The sequence below is a fragment of the Octopus sinensis genome, linkage group LG11 (genome assembly GCF_006345805.1).
Source record: "Octopus sinensis linkage group LG11, ASM634580v1, whole genome shotgun sequence".
Lineage (NCBI taxonomy): Eukaryota > Metazoa > Mollusca > Cephalopoda > Octopoda > Octopodidae > Octopus > Octopus sinensis.
Window position 1 is genome coordinate 43,424,964 of NC_043007.1, and position 22,683 is coordinate 43,447,646.

Genomic DNA, 22,683 nt, shown 5'->3' on the forward strand with positions numbered 1-22,683 from the left:
TACCGTTAAGAAAGTTTAGATTTTATTCACAACATACAAGTATTAAACATTTTAATTCTTGTACCTGTATGTACTCTAATATGATTTTTGAGATTCCCTGCAGTTGTAAATGCCTTTTCACAGCCTTCTTCCTGGCATTGGAATGGCTTTTCGCCTGTATGGGTTCTCATGTGTACAGCAAGACGTTGAGAAGTATAAAATGTTTTCTTACAACCAGATGAAGTACATGCATATTGTCTTTCACCTCTGTTGGAATTTTATAAAAAGAAAAGGTAAAAAAGATGAAAAAATTGATTAGTTGATGATAAAACTTGCAACTTAACGAACAGAATTAATAATGTGGTTGATCAATGAAGTGATCATTTTAAAGTATATTTTTTATTTCTCAAAACCATGTCAAACTGAATAACTATGATAAACTATAAATAATTTTTCATATTGGCCCAAGATCACAAATTTACTGTAGTGGGGTGGTGCTACAGTTGATTGAATCAACCCCAATATGCAACAGATACTTATATTTGATTGAACATGGCAAATTTAACACTGCAGGGGTCTGAATTCAGGACACAAAGGGAAGAAAGAAGTTAGTCAGTCCATCACTACTATATCAGTTACTCCATTGTCTTATAGTCTTGTGCTCTTTTACAGGTTTCAGTTACTGGGCTATGGCCACACTGGGGCATCACCTTAGTTGATCATGACTTATGTCAGTCTGGTACATATGTTATTGATCTATTTATTGAACCTCTGAGTTTCTGTACAGAAAAGGACACTGACATAAAAAACAATAGTTTTTAAATAAATATAAATATAAATATATCAGCATGTGTGTGTGTTTTTGTGTTTATGGTGGGAGTGTATATATATATATATATATGACAGGCTTCTGAATAGTTTTTTATCTATCAAATTCTGCTTGCAAAGTATTGGTTCACCATGAGGCAACAGTAGAAGACATCTGCCCAAGGTGTTGTGTAGTAAGACTGAACTTAAATGTAACATTTAGAAACTGTAAATAAATAACTTCAAATAATTTAGTCAATGTCTCTCATGGCTTTTGATCTTAACTGATTGGAAGTGTTATCATATACATGTTTTGTCTTGGTATAAAAGATGGGCTACAACAAATGTTCTGCTCAATACCACAGATTTGCTTATCAGTTATTTGACCATAACCAGTTGAGCATCTCCATTAGCAGCTGATGATACGTGCATCTCTGATCATGAGCAGAAGTAGTTGGGGAGCATCATAGCTATGTGTGGAGAATTCTTTGGGGTTTGAATAATTCACCTCTGGAAACATGGGTGTTTTGTTCACCATCCTTAAACAAACCTTATTCAGGGACCTTTTGAGCAGAATGGACTACTCAACCTAAAGACAATTTTAATTGGCCCCTCCTGCAAGGTCATGCACTGTTTATCTTGATATGAGATCATGTCATGCATGTACCTGGTGTACCCTTATTAGACAGGTAGTCATGATGGGTATATTGGCTTCGTATATTTGTACCCCAGTCACTTTGATGGTATGTGCTACTCTCACACTCAATACTACTACTACTACTACTACTACTACTACTACTAATAATAATAATAATCAATACATACGTGTGGGTCAATTGATGGTATTTTAGATGAGCAGGCCATGAAAATTTCCTGCCACATCCTTCATAAAGGCATTCAAGTGACCTCTGGCTATTATGTGTGGCTGGGTGGTACCTCTTGCAATTGATGGCTGTAAATTTCTTTGTACAATCTTGGCTGTCGCATGAATATAATGTATCGGCTGAAATAAACAGAACACAGTCTTCAGAAAAAGAAAACATATCATGTTTGATTGAAATATTAAACTTTGAAATGCCAACAGAATATATATATATATATATATATATATATATATATACACACACACATACATATTGGCTATCTGTTCCTTGCAGAGCTTGATCTCTTCTTGTCCTTGTAATTGCTCTTTCTTAGTGTAATATCTTAAATGGCTTTTGAGCCCTGAAAAGTATTAAAGAACTGATCCCATATGCTGCAGCAATGTCTCCTTTCAGCATATCTAACTCTGTCAAGCTCAAAATCTTCAACACCACTCCATATAGCTCTCCACACTTCCCTATCTGCCACAAGTGATTCAAGACTTTTGTGACATAATTTAAGGCATTTCAAATTTGATTTTAAAGAATGTTTGTACCTTTTCTTCAGTTTATTGTCTTTTATCTTTCACAGAATAAGGTCACCATAAAGCATTTGTTTGGGGATGTGCTCATTATCCACATGGATGAGATGGCCTGTCCATCATAATTGATTACTAATAAGCATGGCTTGGATTGATGTGATCCTAGTTTCAACAAGAACCTCAGTGTCAGGAATGAATGAGGACCAGCTTATTCTGAATATGTGATGGAGATATTACTGATGAAATCTTTCCAACATTTTTACATGATGCACATATATTGTCCCAGTTTCAGAAGAATACAACAGTGCAGAAGAACAAATGAGACAAATACCATGATCTTGGTGTCATATATATATATATGGAAAAAAAGTCCAAGTAGAAAATGCAAAAATAATTTTATAAAAAACATTTCAGTACCGGTTTCAGTCATTGAGACTTTTTCAACTGTAAGTACGGAAAACAATTAAATTTTGGAAGAATTAAATGAAAATTATTTTAAAAGAATATTTGCATAGAATTCAAATACAAGGGGCATTTTCTTTGTTCCTGCCTGTCTCTTGTCTCTCTTGTTTACTCTTGTGGGTTTGAGATCGTGAATTCTTGGCCATATATATATATATATATATATATATATATATATATATATATATATATAATCATTATGATGATGATAATAATAATAATAATAATAATAATAATAATAATAATAATATTAGTTATTATTATTATTATTATTTAACATCCACAGGTCACTGAATAACATTGTTCTAGATTTACTATGTCCTGAAACTAAGAGATAGAATGGTTATAGTTGAAATGCCTTTCATCATACATTGGGATCTTCACTTAATCAGGATTGATCTAGGGTTAAACACAACTAGTTTTATTAAAACAACAGATGATACAATTTTTATGAAATACTAATAATAATAATTGCTTTTATTTTTATAATAATAGTAATAATAATAATTGAGAAAGCAAACGATGTTGGATCATAGATATAGCATGTCCAGCCAACAACAAGGTATATGCTAAGGAAGAATGAAAAGTTGATAGATATGACATGATAGCTTGGGAGGTTATGTAGTTGTGGTTGATGAAAAAGATGGTAGTAGTACCAATAATTGTTGGAGCCCTGGGAACAGTGAGTAAAAATCTTGAGAAGTACATGGAACAAATAAGGGCTGCAATAAGGGTGGAGCACTTGCAGAAAACAGCACTGCTTGGAATAGCTTGAATACTCCGGATGGTGCTTGAAAAATATAGGGTGTTACCCTATAGTGAACAGCTGACACTGTAGTACACCTCCAGTGTTAGAAGCTGTGCAAAGGCAACAACAACAACAACAATAATAAAAAAATAAAAGTAATTCTTTCTACTACAGGCACATAGTTCGAAATTTTGGGAGAAGGGGCAAGTTGATTACATTCTTCAGCTGGTACATAGTTTATAGACCCCAAAAGGATGAAAGGAAAAGGTGACCTCTGTGGAATTTGAAATGAGAATATAAAGAACCATAAGAAATGTTGCTAGGTATTTTTTCTGAAGCCCTAATGATTCTACTAGCTCACCACTGTATAATTAGTAATAAACAAGGAAGCAAAAAAAATAAAAATATACAAGGCGGAGGCCACAATAATCGATAGCTTTGAAGAAAAAGAAGAAACAACAAAAACATTTAAGCAGTTTAAATCTAAGCTAAAACTGGAACTGTAGAATGCAATGGTAAAACCACAGCAAGAAAAACTGCTACATGGAAAAATCCTAGAATAAGCTGAACAGAATAAAAAAAAAAAACACACTGGCTTACAAGTGCAAGACTCAGAGCAGAAGCTGTATCTTCATTGTGATACAAGATTAGAAACCACCAAAAACACATAATGAACATAATGAAGCAGAATACAAAAAGTAACTGCAGAATATATGGTAATGGGGAAGAGTAAAGGATAAAGACTCCCTTTGGTCATGAATGACCATGGGATTGCGCCAAGAAAGTTCCAAGGTGCAAGTCCAGGCAAAGTTGTTTTTGGAAGACCAGTAGTTGTCCATTCATACCAGCCTCCCTTCTCCATGCCACCAATTTTGTCTGAGGGAAAGGCAAAGCCTGATACAGCTTAGCACCAGTGATGTAACTTATTTCAACAGCTGAGTAAACTGGAGCAACGTAAAATAAAATGTCTTGCTCAAGAACACAACACACAGGTGATGGGGAAGAAACACTGGCTGCTCTGTCTTGGGACTTATATACATTGGAAGTTGTGCCAGGACTATGGAATGTCAACAGAAAAGAGATGGAATAGGCATGCCTCAGAAAAGGTCTCAGAAAATGACAAAGTGATCATACTCTGGGATGTGCGAATACACACAGATGGGGAGAACAAAGCTAACTGACAAGATATTGTTGTCAAGGACCACCAAGAACAAAATGCTTCCTAATCTAACATATCGGTCATAATAGATGACAATGTATTTCTAAAAGAAAAGGAAAAGCTATTGAAATACAAAAATCAATACATAGCCCAAACTACAGGACTTATGAGTGTAACATACAGATAATTGCACTGCTAATCACTACACATGTAATGGATAGCTTCCAAATTTCTAAGCCAGGATTCCAAACTGAAACTATATTTTTCTACAAGTTCTCTGCCTGTTGCTCTAGGAAATTTATGAGAACACACTGATCTCTTAACCATTTTGAGTCATACATGGGTCAAAGCTGATATAAAGGAAAAATCCTTTGTTTAGTCTGACCTATTTTGATTAGGAAGAATATAAATAAGCAACCTCAAATCAGTTCTACCCTTCTTTGGTGCCTTGACCACTGGTCAGAGAGCATTTCTCTTTCTTACTTCAAGTATATCCTTTCATTGTGTAACAACAACCTTCTTCTATTTGACTAAACTCTCTTACCTTTTCTCTCTTTAGTAGTCACTCACAGATGAAGTTAACCATTTACACAATGAACTATAGAATTAAAGATAATTTGAGTACCACAACTCAAAGTAGTTGTAACTTAATTTTTACTGATGACAATAATAAAAGACCATTTCAACTGATAGTTAACATCATCTTTTGGTGCATTTATCTGCAACACATGATTGTTATAATTAGTGACCCTCGATGTTTATAAACTGTTAAAATTGGATCTTACACTTAACTATTACAAACTGGTGACTTCCAACATTCATTGATTGTTACACTTAACCCTTTTGTTACCAACCCGGCTGAAACTGGCTCTGTGTACAAATGTCTTGTTTTTGTAAGTTTTGAATTAAAATCTTCTACCAAACCTTAGTCACAATTTATGTTCCTAATACTAGCTGAATGATTAAGTTATTTTACTAAATTCTTTGTTATATCTAAAGTAATTGAAAGAAACACAGAGCATCTCAACATAAATACAGTAACAAAAGGGTTAAACAGCACAAATTGGCGACTTTCAATGTTCATGGATCATTACACATTGTTACAGTTGGTGATGCTGACATACAAGCATGTACACATGTAAAATGTTACTCATAACTGTTACACATACATTTTATTTAGAGCATTTTCAATAGAGTGAAAATAACACCAAAACAAATCACAGTACAAGACTTATACAGCTGCACTTGGTAGTGCAGTGAAAGCATGTAATAGAATAATACAAAAAAAATAATAATAATGATAATAATAAACTTACGGTCATCTTCAGTATCTTTTTGAGAGTGGGATGTGTCAGTGTTGGCAGAACTTGCTATAATGGTTGGATGTAGCTGTTCTAGTGAGTGTTTAGTGGTTGATTCAGTATGACTTTGCTTTTTAATTAATGTGATAGATCGAGTAGATTTTGAAGTCTGTTTTCCTGTTTTGATCCTCTGTGTCTGAGATGTAGTATCAATTAATGATTGTAGATGGGGAGCATTATTAGATGTTTTACCTATGTTTACTGAACTGCCATAGAGCACTTTTGCTTCCATATTACCCTTTTCATTTGAGAGAACTAGGAAAGGCGTGCCAATGTCATTCCATACCTGTTGAACAAACATATAAAAATGAAAAGAAGATTGTCAGGAAATTATATTTTAGAACAACTAGTCATCATTTTACTGAATAATTAACCCTTTTTCTTACCATATTTCTGCTGAAATACACTGCCTTAGGTGTAACCTCCTTCTCTCATATTGATATTTACCATCAACCATACTTCCACACTTGTCCCATTTACTACATTCACCCATCTCTAACCATCAGTCACTCTCCTCTCACACTCTAATGAACTTGTCTACCCATCTTTCTCAATTCTTTGTCCATATTCTCTCTTATACTCACCTTTTTACTTGAGAGTATGCTCTGACATCTTGTCACCACCATCATTGCTAACCAAAGCCTTGTGAGTAGATTTAGTAGATGGAAACTGAAAGAAGCCTATCATATATATGTATATGTGTATCTTTGCATTTATATTTGTCCTGCTACCACCATTTGAAAACCAGTGTTGGTTTGTTTACATCCCAATAAAGTACCAGGCTTAAAAAATAAGTATTGGAGTCAATTCGTTCAACTATCCCTTCAATGTGGTGCTCCAGCATGGCCACAGTCCAATGACTGAACCAAATAAAAGAGAGAAAACAGAGACACTAAGATAAATGCATACACTTGCATGTGCACGTACACACACACACACCTTTATGGTCTACACAGACACTTATCACCACTACTTTCATCTCTTCCCCATTCCAGCCTGATTCCTCCACCTGCTCTTCTAAGATGTGAGCAGCCACATAGCCCCTTTTATAGCAAGAAACCTGTTCAGCTTTGACCCCTTCTCTCACACTTTGACCCTTTGTCTCCTGGCATAAAGCCACCTGTCTTAGGGCCCTTGTCTTGCAAGCTGCATGGCAACCTCACTAGTGCAGGCTGCATGAAAAAAAACCCCACCCAGTACACACTGTAAAGTGACTGGTGTTAGGAAAGGCATCTAGCTGTAGAAACCATGCCACAAGTAGACAGTGGTCCATGATGTAATCCTTGAACTGCTCAGTTCATCAACATGGAACACGGCCATTAAATAAATAGTGATGATATACCTGCATGCATGCATGCACACACACACACACGTGTTCATATATACACAAACATGTTCTCATATATGTATCTGTGTGTATGTCTGTGTATGATAAAAAAGATAATACTTTGCACTAATTAGATCCATCTAACTTATGATCCTTTATGCTAAGGCTGACTTACCTTTTGTCTCTTATTAGACTGACAAGTAACAAAGTACTGAGGTTGATACACTTGCCTAAAATCCTTGAGGGCAGTGCCTCAGCATAGCAGAAACCAACAAAAGAAATCAAGAATAATTAATGTAGTTGAATATTACCATATTTTGGAGATCTTGGAGATTGATGAGTACATAGTTTGGCGATTCTTCACCAGTGGTTATTTCAGGCACAGTTGTAAATGACATTTTGTTATCCAAAACAAATTCCATGGAATGAGTTGTAGCAGTCATAGTTTCTTTTGTGGTGGGCATGTTAGAATCTAACAAAACAGGATTCTGAGTTATTTTCTCTGTATCTGCTTCATCAATATCTGTTTCCTTTTTGATAGTATATGCTGACATAGTAACTGGAGCAGAATCCACAGTGTCTTGATAGACTTCTGATTATGGAGGCACTGGTCTTTAGGCAGAATATAGTGTGTGTGGTTTTAAAAGAAAACCAATCACATTTGGCAAGCTGAATGGGTAACAATTTCATTGTATAAAACACTGCACCTTGCAAATGACAGCCAATATCTGCAAAAACAAAAAACAAAGGGATAAAAATTACAAACTGAATTGCACTAATAACATAAATATTCAGAGCATGACTTGATAAGGAAGAATCTACATCAGCACCCAACCTGCTAGAAATTGCAGCTAAATCTTTCTCCAACCACATACTACCATTTTAAAATCGAAACTTTGGATGGTATGGTATGGAGCGCATACTATGTCTGAGGGATACAAGATAGCCATGATGGTGTGCTTTTGATCACAGGTCTGCTTAATCAAGGCTGACCTATGGCTAAATAACAATGAACAAGGAGTATCAAGAAAGTTAAGATCAGCATTTATCATCATCAACATTAATGTTTTAACATTTTTTTTTCCACACATGTTTAAGTTGGTCAGGCTTCCAACTGAACCTGACTAATTAATGTTAGCTCTAAGATTTAATGGTTTTTGATAATTCTTTAACCATTTTGTAACCATATTTCTGTTGAAATTTACTGAAATTTTTCAAATTAATTTTAAAAATAAAGAAAAATTAGATCAAATAAATTTTGTCCTTATGAAGCTGATGGTTGAAGCATAAATTAACTTGAAATTTTGCTGGAAGATTTTAATTTAGATAACTTTGAAGCAAGAAGTTTGTATAACAGAAAATGAGCTAGCTTCGAGAAGGTTGGTATTAAATGGGTTAAAATCAAGGTGGTTGAGAACTACAAGTGTTTCATTTCAAGTAATTATATGTTCTTATCAATAATTAAAATAAAAGCAAAGGCGGTGAGCTGGCAGAATGGTTAGTGGCATTTTGTCTGTCTTTATGTCCTGAGTTCAAATTCTGTTGAGGCTGACATTGTTTTTCATCCATTTGGAGTCAATGAAATAGGTACCAGTTGAGCATTGTGGGGTGATGCAATCGACTTATCCCCTACCCTAACTTGCTCGCCTTGTATCAACATTTGAAACCAATAATTACAAAAAAAAAAAACATTTGTATAAATGCAAAAAAACATTAAAAATTATACATAGGCAGAAATAATTCCAATACTATAAGGTTTATAATACACTTTGATGTATATTAAGCTTTTAACCAGTTATCCTTACTAAAGGTAAATATACATACATTGTAGGTACAGTGTAGCTAAATGCTTAAGGAATTCACTTCACAATCATGAGGTCTTGGGTTTGATCTCACTCTGTGGCATCTTAGCAAATGTTATTTCTTTTATAACCTTGGTTCAACCTATGCCCTGTGAGCAAAATTGGGGAAACAAACTGTATAGAAACTCATAGGGTGGATTGTACCTGTAAATTTATAACATATAGCCTTGTCATACTGATTCTGTCTGAGAATTACATTAAGGTCACAGGTGTCTGTGGAAAGCTCAGCCACTTTCACATTAATACAGGAGCAGGTAAGTAAGTTGATTGAGCAACTGAATCTTCATCTACTGATGGAGTCCTACTGATATATATATATACATACATAGACATATGTACGTACACAGCCACCACCACTCATCATGGCTGACTATAGGTTTCTGCACTGAGAAAGTTCCTCTTCAAACAACAGGTGCAGGCCAGTGCATGGTATATTTTTTTGTTGAGGAAGATCAGCAGTTGCCATGGCATACACGCTTCTCCTCTCCTTGCCACTGATCATGTCCAAGAGACAGGTACGGTCAATACAGCTTGGTACCAGTGTAATTTCAGCCCCATCTGACTATCATCTGTTCCCCAACATGAAAAAACACTTGGTTAGGAACCAGTTTCACAAATATGATGTCATATCTGCTGTTGATGACGTTTTTGACCAACAGAATGAAAGCTTCTTCACCAATGAGATCCAAGCACTGCAACACTGAAGGAAGAAGTGTGTGGAACACAAAGGAGACTATGTTGAAAAATAGACCTCATTTGGTCACATTCCATGAGAGTATGTTGGTTACTCCATGAACTTTGTGGCTGACCCTCATAGACATATATTGACAAAATTTCCTGTCTGTGGTTTGTTTCATTTTAATAAATTAAATGTTTCTTTTATTTCAAGAACTACTGAAAATGTTGCAAGACACAACAAAAATTTTAGAAAAATAAATAAGTAAATGAGTAGAAACTTTACTGGTGAGTGTATTAAATTATAAGGCATACTAAAAGAGAATGACTCTCCCCAGACACAACAGATTATTTCAATATTGTTTTATCATTTTCCACATAATTTTTTCTTGAATATATACTTATATTTCAATAAAACAAAATATTACTTATTCTAGGCATAAATCAGTGGGTCACGTACCTATAAATAATTGGCCGGTGTTTCAATGGCCAAATTGTCTCTTAAAATAATATTGAATATGAAATAAAATTATACCTACTATTTTGAACACTGAATTCTTTGTAATTCTTGATTTCTTTGAGTATATGATTGGACCACGCTCTCTCTGTCTCTCTTCACACACACAATGAAAAAAAATATGGTGTATGTAATTGAAATGGCATTCAATTAAAATTGCTATGTATGTATCATATTAAACATACATACATTGTTAGAAGGCATGATGCTGTGGAGTTACCTGAGATAATATCCCTTCATTGACTTTTTGTGTTAAAAACATAATGTATATCAGAACGAAATGAACATCATACATGTATGCTACACAGGTGGCTCCCCACCTCTCTCTCTCTCTATATATATATATAGAAAGAGACACCTAATGTTTTGGGTAGTGTTAAAATATTTAATACAAGGATAATTAAGAAACTAACAAATAAATATGCAATAAGAAAACAAAAACAATATCAGTCATTGACTAATTGTTTTTACCTCAATGCTAGAAGAAAAAACAGTATACAAAAGAAAAAGTAAATAAATAAAACTGACAAATGCAACAGTAAAGATTGATGAACTTGTCTGTTTTGTGTGTTTACAAGATGCCAAAGTTTCAGAATAGGTGGTAAGATGCGATCACTATCCACTAAATGCAAGCATTAACCCTTTAGTGTTCAGATTATTCTCTCAAATGTGATGTTTGTTTATTTATATTGTTTTGAATTAATCATGTATTATCTTGTAGTTTAGAGATTTCAGTGATGTGGTTTTTTTAGTTTTAGAATGACATGGTAGGGCTGAGTTAAGAGGCAAGCTCTGGTCAGTTTCAATATAAAACAGGTTAAATATTCTGGCCGGATATGGCCGGTTTGAATGCTAAAGGGTTAAAGAACAACCAATGTAAAATGATACAAATATATGCAGTGAGCTGGCAGAAACATTAGCATGCCAGGTGAAATGCTTAACGGTAGTTCATTTGTCTTTATGTTCTGAGTTCAGATTCTGCTGAGGTTGACTTTGCCTTTCCTCCTTTTGTGGGGTCGATAAATTGATCTAATCGACTGTCCCCACCCCCAATTTCAGGCTTTGTGCCTACAGTAGAAAAGAATGTACACAGATATGATAGAAGTAAATAGCCACCCCATAAAACATCGTAATATGTTTATTTTAACTTGGAAAAGTTTATATTTTACATTAATTGACATTTTTATGTTTCAGGTTCTCTATGTGATTGTTTAATCATGTTATGTACAAAAGAAGTCTTAGAACTGTCTGAATTTCAAAGAGGCCATATTGTGAGTCAATCTGAAGGTAGACTTAACATAAAATTGCAAGAAAACCTTAAAATCCTACTTTCTACAGTTAATAGAATGATATATCACCTTGTCCAAGTTGACCAGGGCCCTCTCTTTGTTAAGAGAAGTATGGAGGATAATCCTCATTGCAAGGCCTCTGACATAGCAGAACAAGTTGATGTCAGTCCCAGAACAGCTATCCGGTATCACCACAAACTTGGCTACTTAGGCAGAGCAGTAAGAAGGAAGCCACTTCTTCAACCAGCCAGTATCAAGCGGAGAAAAGATTGGTCCAGTGGGAGAGGCCACTAGCATTTTGGGACAGTCATATTCTCCAATGAGTCCAGATTTGCTGTATTTTCTGACAGTGATTGAGTGTGGATCTGGAGACTCTGTGATCAAGAATTTGACGTGAAAAGATTGCAGCCAATAATGAAACATGGTGGCTATTCTGTGGTCTGTGGAGTAATTTGGAACAATGGTCGATGAGAGCTGGTGGAGTATGAGAGAAACATAAACTCAGATAAATATGTGTCCATATTGTAGAAAGGACTCCTTCCAATCTTCTCCAGTAGAGAAATGATTAAAGAACCTTGTCACATGGCTAAAAAGACCCAAGACTAGTTGGAAGAGAATGGCATTAAAAAGCTTCCATGGCCAAGTCAGTCACTAGATATGAACCCTATTGAACACCTCTGAGGCATAATGGACTGGATACTTTGTAAAAAGAACAAGAAAGCATCCTCAAAGCTAGATCTTTTGTGATTACTGCATGAAACTTGGCAAGAAATTCCGCAAGAGAATATTTGTCATTTGATCAGCAGCATGCTTAATAAGGTACTTGCATTGAAAACTGCAAAGAGCATGTCTACTAAACATCAGACAGTCACATTATAATAAGTAATAATTTGAAAGTATAATTTCAGATTTAAATGATTATAAGGGTATCTATTTATTTCTGTCATGTCTATGTGTGTGACTGCTAAATCCACAAGCTATCTATATATATAAAACTGAGAATGTGTCTACCTGTCTGTATGTGTGCATCACTAAAACTCAAGAACTACCCAACTGATTTCATTCAAGATTTTACTCATGCCTTACTTAGGACTTATGCAGTGCCATGGGCCAAAATAATTTTCAACTTCTTGCCTCAGGCAAGCCTGGAGCAAACTCTTATCTCTTACACTATTTCAGTATTACGTGTCAAAAGTTAAACAATAACATCTCTATTGTGATGTGAGATAATACTTTCAGTTTTAAGTTTCACTATGCATTTATATCTTTGCATATATATGTGTGTGTGAATATATATATGTAGGAGCACTCCGTTGGTTATGACGATGAGGGTCCCAGCTGATACGATCAACGGAACAGCTTGCTTGTGAAATTAACATGCAAGTGACTGAGCAATCCACAGACACGCGTATCCCTAACGTAGTTCTCAAGGAGATTCAGTGTGACAAGGCCTGCCCTTTGAAATACAGGTACAACACATTTTTGCCAGCTGAGTGGACTGGAGCAACGTGAAATAAAGTATCTTGCTCAAGGACACGTGTTGCCGGGAATCAAACTTACAACCTTAATCGTGAGCCGAATGCCCTATCCACTAAGCCACGCGCATATGTATATATATATACACATGTATATGTATATATGTGTGCATACATATCTATATATATATTTGTGTACATATATATATTTGTATGTATGTATATATATATATATATATATATATATATATATATATAATATATATATATATATATATATATATAGGTGCAGGTGTGGCTGTGTTCTGGATTCAGTCCCACTGCGTGGCACCTTGGGCAAGTGTCTTTTACCATAGCCTTTGGCTGACCAAAGCCATGTCAGTGGATTTGATTGACGGAAACTGAAAGAAGTCTGTCCTATATGTATTTGTGTCTGTGTTTGTTCCTCCTACCATCACTTAGAAACCAATGTTGGTATGTTTACGTCCCCGTAACTTAGCAGTTCAGCAGAAGATATCGATAGAATAAGCACCAGGCTTACAAAGAATAAGTCCAAGGTTCGATTTCTTCAACTAAAAGGCAGTACTCCAGCCTGGCCACACTCAAATGATTGAAACAAGTAACAGAGTAATATATGTATACACATATATCATCGTTTAATGTCCGTTTTCCATGCTAGTGGACGGTTCAACCAGTGTCTGGGAAGCCAGGCGGCTGCACCAGGCTCCAGTCTGATCTGGCAGTGTTTGGGTCTCAACCTTAAACCAGCATGTCTCGGAATATTTACACTTACCTCCCCGAAATAAATTTTCGGAATTTACTATATAAAAATGACCTTTGAAAAAAATTGATTCTTTTGCAGTTCAGTGTATTATCAATTCTGGTGCCTCTTAATTTTTGTTTATACTCACACGCTTTTCTTCCAGTACATTAACAACTTGCTCATTGTCACCTTTAACAAAGCTCACATTTATGCAAATGAAATTAGTCTTCACTTCTCCTTAACAGAGAAGTTACCACACATCATGACAATCTCCTGCCTCACCCAGTCTATACTCTTGGACAGGGTTCTGCATATGACTTTAAACTGCATCTGAGAGTGGGACCCTGCTTTGGAAGTTCTAGGATTCTGAGTAGTGTGGGACCACTTCTCATTCCCAGGTTTACTCTGACCTGGAATAGTAACAACTGTCAGGGTCCCAGTTATGGTTTAATTAGCATATTAGGGCTTGTCTACCAATGTATGTGAAGGCTGGATTCAGCGAACTCTGCAGAAAAAAACTTTCATATTTCAGCAGAGAAGGTAGCTGCAACAATGCATTGCTGAGTGCAGAGAGCAAAACGAAGCAATTAAGACATGTTGGTTATTTACTGCACCCGTCTCTGTCCCTAGTCGTCTTGACACTACATTAAAGATGATCATGGACGGGAAAGTAAGGTTGACGGTGCACAACTCCTTTTCACTTTAAACAGTCACCGAGCAAGTGACCAGTCATTCTCTAGGAGGACCATTTGGCTCTTATCCCTCCGACCGATGAACGTGACAAAGCATAATTAAAATATCACAACAAATTCTAGGTCTTACAATGACTGACGATCTCTCCTGGTGATCCTTTATTGATAACATAGCAAAATATGCTACCTCAAAACTAACTCAAGTGAGAGATTTGAATAAACCACTACTTCCTCATCTGGGACGATGCTAAAGAGACTCATGAAAACAACGTAGACCACATCCAGTATAAAGTAGTCAGCCTGACTGGAAAAAAGCTTAATCACCAACCAATACACTGTGTCATCATTCTGCTTTTCAACGGCTACTACATCAGCCTCTGCTCTTCTAAGTTAACTAGTTGCATACCACGATACTTGGCTTTTTCCCTCGGCACCCAGCAAGTGTATGTATAAACATACAAACACGTGTATATACATGTATAGGATATATAGGTATATATACGCAATCCTAGATGCGCACACATTTTTATAAATGCATATGCATATACATACTTGTACACACACGCACATATGTATATAGCAACTAGTGACTTGTTTACGTATAGCAGTTATCAGGAATATGCCACCAATATTTATAATTTTAATACGATATCATTAAAATGGTTACAATTAAAACGTGAAGTAGCTAGTTATAGTTACGGTAACTGCTTTTATTGAAGTCTAGCTAGTATTTGGTATGACAACAGTACTGTCCTTCTTTAAGATATCGTAGTTTTTAAATGGGAATAAATAACACAAAATATAACCCAGCCATTCTGCATGACTTAGTGAATAATGTAGGAGTAATAAGAGCCGACAGCAACTATAATTATAATTGTTATATGAGGGTCGAACTTCGAACTAAGTTTCTTTTAATTCCATTTAAGTTGCGGTGTTTGGTAGAAGAGAGACGATGGAATGAATGAAAAGGTTAAGAAAAAGTCACTCTACTCACTTCAAAGGAAGTATGGAAATTATGGGCTGCAGTCATGTCGGAAAGTTTAGCAATAAACGTGTAGGAGACGAAGTGGGGGAGGAAGCTAGAAGTAAGAGAAAGGAGGAGGTACAAATGAGGAATAAAGAGGAAGAGGTAGCAATGAGGGGTGAGGAAGAGGAGAATCAGAAAGCAGTACAAACGAAATCTTTACTTGTAAAGTCTCTTCTTCCTCCTACTCCTTATTTTAAGTAACAGCTGGTTGAATTTTTAAATAAATATTTAATATTTGATTATCAGGTAACAAAAAAAAATCAATAACATAACGGAAAAGATTGAAATTGAAACAAATACACGAAAATAACAAAAAAATGAAGAATTAGTGGTAAGCGAGAAGCTAAAAGAAAGTGTTTGTTGGTAACAAGCAATAACAATAAAACAACTTATTGTTGGTGAATGCGCGCGCGCCTTTATGACGAAAGTAGTAAATCGGTCAGAAAGATAAAATATTCCCTGATCAATTTCGTAATTTTAACGAAAGCAGCAAAGAATATACGAATAAAAGATGTCAATATATCTTTAATTTGATGTGGGATAATTGATATAATGTAGTAAACAAAATAATAATGTAAAAGACAGAATAAGTGAGAGTTGTGATCGATGTAAATAAATCGGGTGTATTGATACAAAATAGAGATTGGGCGGTCAGTTTGGATTGAGAAAAAACCGGTTCGAGATGGTTTTCGAGCTGAATGGCGCTTTTGAATGTTTACAGTTTTTGGCACACTTTTGTTTTGTAATTCTCGGTCTTGGTTGTTTATCTGCTGCTAAAATATTTTTCTGTTAATGAATTCACAAATAAAATAATTTAAATTTAAAAAAAATCTTTATTACATTTTGAAAACATTTTTTTATAAAATACTTTTTCTTTCAAGTAAAATAATTTTGGATTTTATGACGAGATATTGTTTTATATATAAAAGAAAACGAAAAAAAAACTAGTTTGAAGAAATGAAGATAGTGTAAAATATATTAAGTCTTTTTTTTTAAGCGAGGGAATTAATTTCTGAAAAATATTTGTGTATACACACATTACGTATGTACGGATTTGTGTGTAAATATATATTTTATTTGTATATTAAGCATGTGAATACAAAAGTACATAATTATTTTTGTATATTACGTTTTCATGAAGACAAGTTTACCCACCCAGTCAACCCTGATTGAACAGTACTACTATGATCAAAATCATTACAATCTCGATCATGCTGCATTTCTTAAGGATTACGTCTGAGCGTACATTATCTAAAGTGTTCTTTAGTAATTTAAGATAGTAACTTGTAATTTAGAGGTGATTTGATTGCTATTTAATTAACGTATGGCTGTGGCATATAGTTATAAACACACACTAGAAATCGCAGCTCCAGTGTCAAAAGTGGTTGGCAACAACTTCAGTTTAACACATTTTAATGAATGATTAATTTGAGTTTTTTTTAAAAAAGGCTTATATAAATTTATATTTGGTAGTAAAAGAACGAGAAAAAAGACGGACGTAACGGTCGAGAAAGAGTTAAATAGAAAAAGCTATGAGTAAGCAAACGGATCCAATCAGAAAGAGACCGTTAGAACCAGAAAAAACCAGTTAGGACCATGTTGGGTGTCTGCATTGTAGACACAAAGTGAGGGTACTACTTCGTCTGCTCTTAACTTCACGCTATTATTCCCAATTACGACTTCTTTTGCTCTGATTATTAAATTTCCTTTGCTATCGTTTTCGTTTCTCTGTATTTTACTATCCTATGTTTTCTTTTTAAAATCATTTTTCATTTAACTTATAGCCTACTTTTCTCATTCTATATTCCTTTTTCTCTCAAATATACTCGTTTCTTTGCTTTCTCTTTTTTCTTCTCTTATCTACTTCGGGTTGACGTTTTAAGTGGCAGATAGATTCATACATAACTGCAACGTACATGGCGGTGTTTTCCTTTCATTAACAACGAAATAAATGCAATCAATTACATTTCAATCCTTTCCACCAGTGTAGATCAAAGATTTCTTTAAAATCCAAGAGTAAATGTTAAGAACAAGATGACAACCACAACTCTTAGAAGTATTTATTTATTTACATTTCAACATTACGTCAATATGAATGTGCTTCTCATTCATTGTTAATTGGGTTTTGTAAAATATCAAAAATAAAGCAAAACAATACACACATATATGGAACTAAACTAACATTCTATTACTGGTTTCAGACATTGGGTTGTGGTCATGCTAGGGCACCGCCTAGACAGGTAGTAGTCGATCCCGCTATTTTAACGAATTCTGTCGAAACGCGAAGTTTCTTTTTTATGTTACTTGTTAATCTTCAAGTTTTGTGAATGTTGGCTCTGATCGAGAAAACCTATAATTAAAAGCGTTCTGGCCAGGATCACTTCGTTTCTTTTTCTTCTTCCAAGTAATACAATTACATTATTCATCGTATTAAAAGATGGTAATAAGTCATTTAAAAGAGATTCAGCTGTTATTTCTGGCAGGTCTATCGCCTGAGTTAGAGCACATTGTTGATTTTAGGTGTTCCTGTCATAATCACTCTGTCTCTTTTTCTGACGTTATACTACATTATTAAATGTAGTCTTCTGTTTATTTACTGAAGACAGTACGGCGTTACTTCTAGAAGGTCAATCAACCAATTCCAACAGGGTCTGTTGACTATTTATATAAAGTTTGTGATGCGATTCAAACATTCTCATTCCATACTTCGTGTCCAACACACTTCTCTTCTACGAAAGTGATTTCGTCTATGCAAATGTTATCGACGGAATATTTCGAACGAGGCTCCGAGCAGACACGGAAATGACCGAAGCTGGTTGGCATGTACCAGTTTCAACCGGTTGCAAAGGGTTGCCTTACTCAGAGGTGTCGTCGAGACGGAGTGGACTAGTAACGGTAAGATTTCTAAAATGGTCTTCTTGCATGACACTCTCGTGTTTTTTTATGAATGTTTTCGTTTTCTCTATAACTTTAAATAAATCTTCTCTAAACTTGAATCATGTTGTAATTATGGGCGCCGCCATGTTGCTCAAGTAAACAACGGAAGCGCGTTTGATTCGTCTAGTGGTATCGAAGGTACGCGAATAAAAAGGTCAACAACAAACTGTGAACACGTATGTAAGGTCCAGTTGGACGTTGCTTGGTCGTTACTACTTCCAAACATGGACCAGATTTAGTCAGCAGTTATCCTAATGTGTCTTTACTTTATCAGCTTTATCGCTACATGTGCGTGCGTGTGTCTGAAACTAGGTGGAGGAGGAGGAATCCCGTGGTGGTCCCCCATTTTGTAACAACAATATCCACAAACCATAAAGACCTGACAATTAAATTATTTTACATCTCACCATCGTCTTTTCCTTTCACTATTTCTGTTTACCCATCTCTGTTGTGTCGGTGGATGAAAAGAAATAATCAAAATCGATAATTGAACTGGCCACCACTGACTCGTGTGGTGCATCATTCTCTCTCTCTCTCTCTAGCAATGTACTTTTAAAACCACAATTCATCAACGTTAAAAGAAATATTTTCTAGCAACTCACCATTTATCTTCTTCTGTTTCTCTCTCTCCTTCCACTCTCATGAAATCACTAGTTCGATATACAATCATCTAGTTTTCCAATTGTCACGTTCATATTTAACACACACACATATAGTTCACCTACACACACATGTATGTGTATATAAAATATGAACGATAACCAAACCCCTACTGACCCTTCATGTGATTGCATGCTCTGTCTGTGTATATATATATATATAGCGAAGCTAAAGAATACACACATACACAGTGCATTGAAATGCATGAAGGGTTAGGGTTTGGTTATCGTTCATATCTATACATACTGCTACAAATATACGAAGGGTTAAGGTCTTGATGCTCTACCCTGATTTCTTTCTTAGAGAAAATAAACAACCAACGTTTGCATCGGTTTCTAACATGTTTCCAAGCACAAACCAAAGGGAATCGCATTCATACTGATATTTTTTCTATACTCTAAAATACATTTAATTTCAATAATTTTTCAAAAGATATTAAGACAGAAATGAAGAATTGAGAATTATTTTCATGTGGGAGATCAAGATTTTCACTGGAGGTGAAATGAGATTTATAGAACGTAAGATGGGGTAGGGGAAGAAAACAAACCCTTTATTTCTGTTTAATTTTCATAATCATGTCTCCATAATTTCATTTTCTAGTAAATAATGTTTTGAATTTGTGAAAAATGTTGCTTTTTTTTGTCTCTCTCATTATTGTGATTGATAACTTTAAAAATGTCCTTAAATATTTTCAAGAGCGATCTTGTTTGATTTTAAAATGGAATCGAGAAGGGTATATATATATGTATAGTTACTTGTTTGGGTTAGTGACTTCGAAGTTAAAAAATCCATTCCAAGCTCCATTGATTCTCAGCAGATCACGAAGTCAGTGATCAAACAAAATACGAAGTATTCTATAAGATCAGTCAATCGCTATAGAGTGTATTAGTCTATACATACTTATATATATATATATATACGCGCAGTAGATTCTAATATACATTTTTATAAAATTTTCTAATGAACTATAAGATATTTGGAAGCTTCTGTCGTTTGTTGTTTACATGACCCACGTGTGAGAGATAAAACGTTTTCTAATGCCACACACACACACATATGTATGTGTGTGTGTGTTTATACTCGGTAGCTTATACTAGACACATTTTTTAAATGTCTTTGAAATGTTTAAAATTAATTTCAAGTGATTCCTGAATTGAATATCGGGAGATCAAGTTTTAAAGGCTCTCTTGAAAACCTATTCCTTATTGAACATTTTGTTTGCCTTACTATGGTAGTTGTAAAATATATACTTACTTTCTTTTTAGTTATATATATATATATATACACACACATTCGTTTTTAGTCTCATATTATGCTTCCTTTTTTTCTTACATGAACATTAGCAGTCCCTTAATTTACTTCCTAAAACTGGTATTTTAAATGGAATGGCTGTCATGCAGTAATAATAGCAAATATTTCGTTCATTAATGTTGAAATTCGTTCGATTCTCTACACAACGGTTTTCATTATAAGACAGTTATTTAATTGGAATCATTTTTTCTTTACACCAAATACTCCTATTTCACAATTTTCAAGAAATTCCTAACTGAAATTTCGAAATAATCACCTCCTCCATCATTGATAGTGTTCGAAGAAAACGACATGTAAAAAAATGCTTATCGATCTGATTTGCTCCCTTTCAAAACAAACACTGGTGCTTTAACCTTGTTTTCTGTCAAATAATAGGATCGTGGCTGATTAACTATTTTAGAGTCGTCTGTCAGCTATTAAGTCTTCTCTGAGCGGGAGAATGGTAAAAACGGTCGCCGTAGCCCCTCCTCTCCCCCCCTCCTCTACCTCTCTTACACACACTTTCTCTTTTTGTCATTCTTTATAATCGGAAATTTCCATTACTGCTCTCAGCTGAAATCCCATCTAAGTTCTCTTTAAAAGCGCCAGATTCTTCAAGCTACCTGTTATTATGATGGTGTGTGATCCTACCGCGAACTTCGATCGCACAGAGCTTATTGAGCAAAGGAAGTCCAGCCGTAACCACCCCGTCATTTTAGAGCCATATAGGACTATATTTATCTAATGCGTCTTTTCTTTTAGTTAGCATAGTTGCGTGTACATTGAAAGAGATTTGGTTATTTCTCTACATTGGACTCACTTATTGTATATATATATTATGTGAATGTGACGTGTTTATATGAATCTTTCTTGTTGAAGACGACGTTGGTTTTTGACCAAATGAAAATAGCAAAATAGTAGTATGTTTACTTGTAATATAGGAAATAACTGTAGAGTAGTAAAATAAGTTTTCGACTTCAAGCGAATTTTTAATTTTATTTTTTTTCTCGACGTTAAAAAGCATATTAAAAGGTTTCTTATTTTTGTGTATTTTCTCCTCTTTAGATATCCTGCCATTACAGGGTAAACACAACTTTTAAAATACTTCGAAATTTACTATTTTGTAGAATATTAACGTCGAATTTTACGTCTTTAACAGTTTACCGCAGCTTATGGTTATGTAAAAAAAATTAGGAAGTATCTCACTACGTTTCAATTAGGAAAACGCTGTAGGAAAGTTACCAAGTATAATATATATATATATATATATATGAGTAGCGCGCGTGTGTGTATGAATATATGTCGCAGTTTCGCCAGTCTCTCTATTTTACACTGTCTCTTAGTACCTGTAATTAATGTCAATTTATTGACATTGTACATGATTACTTTACTGTACCAAGTAAACAAAAGCTAGCTTTAGATTATTTCCTCGAAGAATAAAGATCTGGTGCGTAGGTACCTTGGACTTAAGACGAATGTGTTGCTTTACCTCAATGACAGAAAATGCAGTTTTCTCTCTCTCTCGCCTCCTCACAGATTTCTTCTCTTTCTCTACTCACGCCTTCCCTCCAAACATTACGTCATTCCAGTCTGCTGCGGAGGAAAATAAATACAACATTGTGGCATTTAAATCTGCCACCTTTTTTTTTTATTCATTTATGCGTTCAACCCAAACATTGTGGTCATCCTCGGGCTATATAAAATATTTTAATTTGGCTGCAATTTGATCCGACTATATGTATATAATATATATTAATATACAGCAGTCTATATTTGTGTATATATATAATATATATTAATATACAATCGTGTATATGTGTATATATATATAATTGAACATACATATAATACTATAAATTTGTGTATATATATATATATATATATATATATATATATATATATATATATATATAATATATGTGTGTGTGTATATTCATATACATTCGATTTTCTTTATGTATAAACGTATGTGTTTGTGCATGTATCTACATATGTATGTATATATATATATATATATTATATATATATATATAATATATGAATATATATATATATATGAATATATATATATAGAATATATATATATATGAATATATATAATATGAATATATATATATATGATATATATATATATGAATATATATATATATATGAATATATATATATATAGATATATATATATATATATATGAATATATATATATATATGAATATATATTATATATATATGAATATATATATATATATATAT

General features: G+C 34.3%; 2 protein-coding genes across 6 annotated transcripts in view; one reads left to right on the forward strand and one right to left on the reverse strand.

The window, feature by feature from the left end:
* Positions 1-21,191, reverse strand: part of LOC115216974 (zinc finger protein 26) — a 34,591-nt gene extending 13,400 nt beyond the window's left edge. For 2 of the 5 annotated variants that reach the window (XM_036507439.1, XM_029786454.2), the window contains exons 1-5: positions 15,513-15,615; positions 7,557-7,973; positions 5,874-6,204; positions 1,612-1,789; positions 65-246 (exon numbers count right to left, since the gene is read on the reverse strand). In XM_036507439.1, the coding sequence (XP_036363332.1) occupies positions 65-246; positions 1,612-1,789; positions 5,874-6,204; positions 7,557-7,799 (934 nt within the window). In that variant the 5' untranslated portion in view covers positions 7,800-7,973; positions 15,513-15,615. Of the gene's footprint in view, positions 1-64; positions 247-1,611; positions 1,790-5,873; positions 6,205-7,556; positions 7,974-10,321; positions 10,396-15,512; positions 15,616-19,084; positions 19,284-20,396 lie in introns of those variants that run through there. The other 3 variants (XM_029786456.2, XM_029786453.2, XM_036507438.1) reach the window with 3 other exon arrangements.
* LOC115216973 (exportin-1) overlaps positions 17,067-22,683 on the forward strand; it is a 48,265-nt gene continuing 42,648 nt past the window's right edge. The window contains exon 1 of the mRNA XM_029786451.2: positions 17,067-18,440. The gene's annotated coding sequence lies outside the window, so the exon portion shown is untranslated. The remainder of the gene's footprint in view (positions 18,441-22,683) is intronic.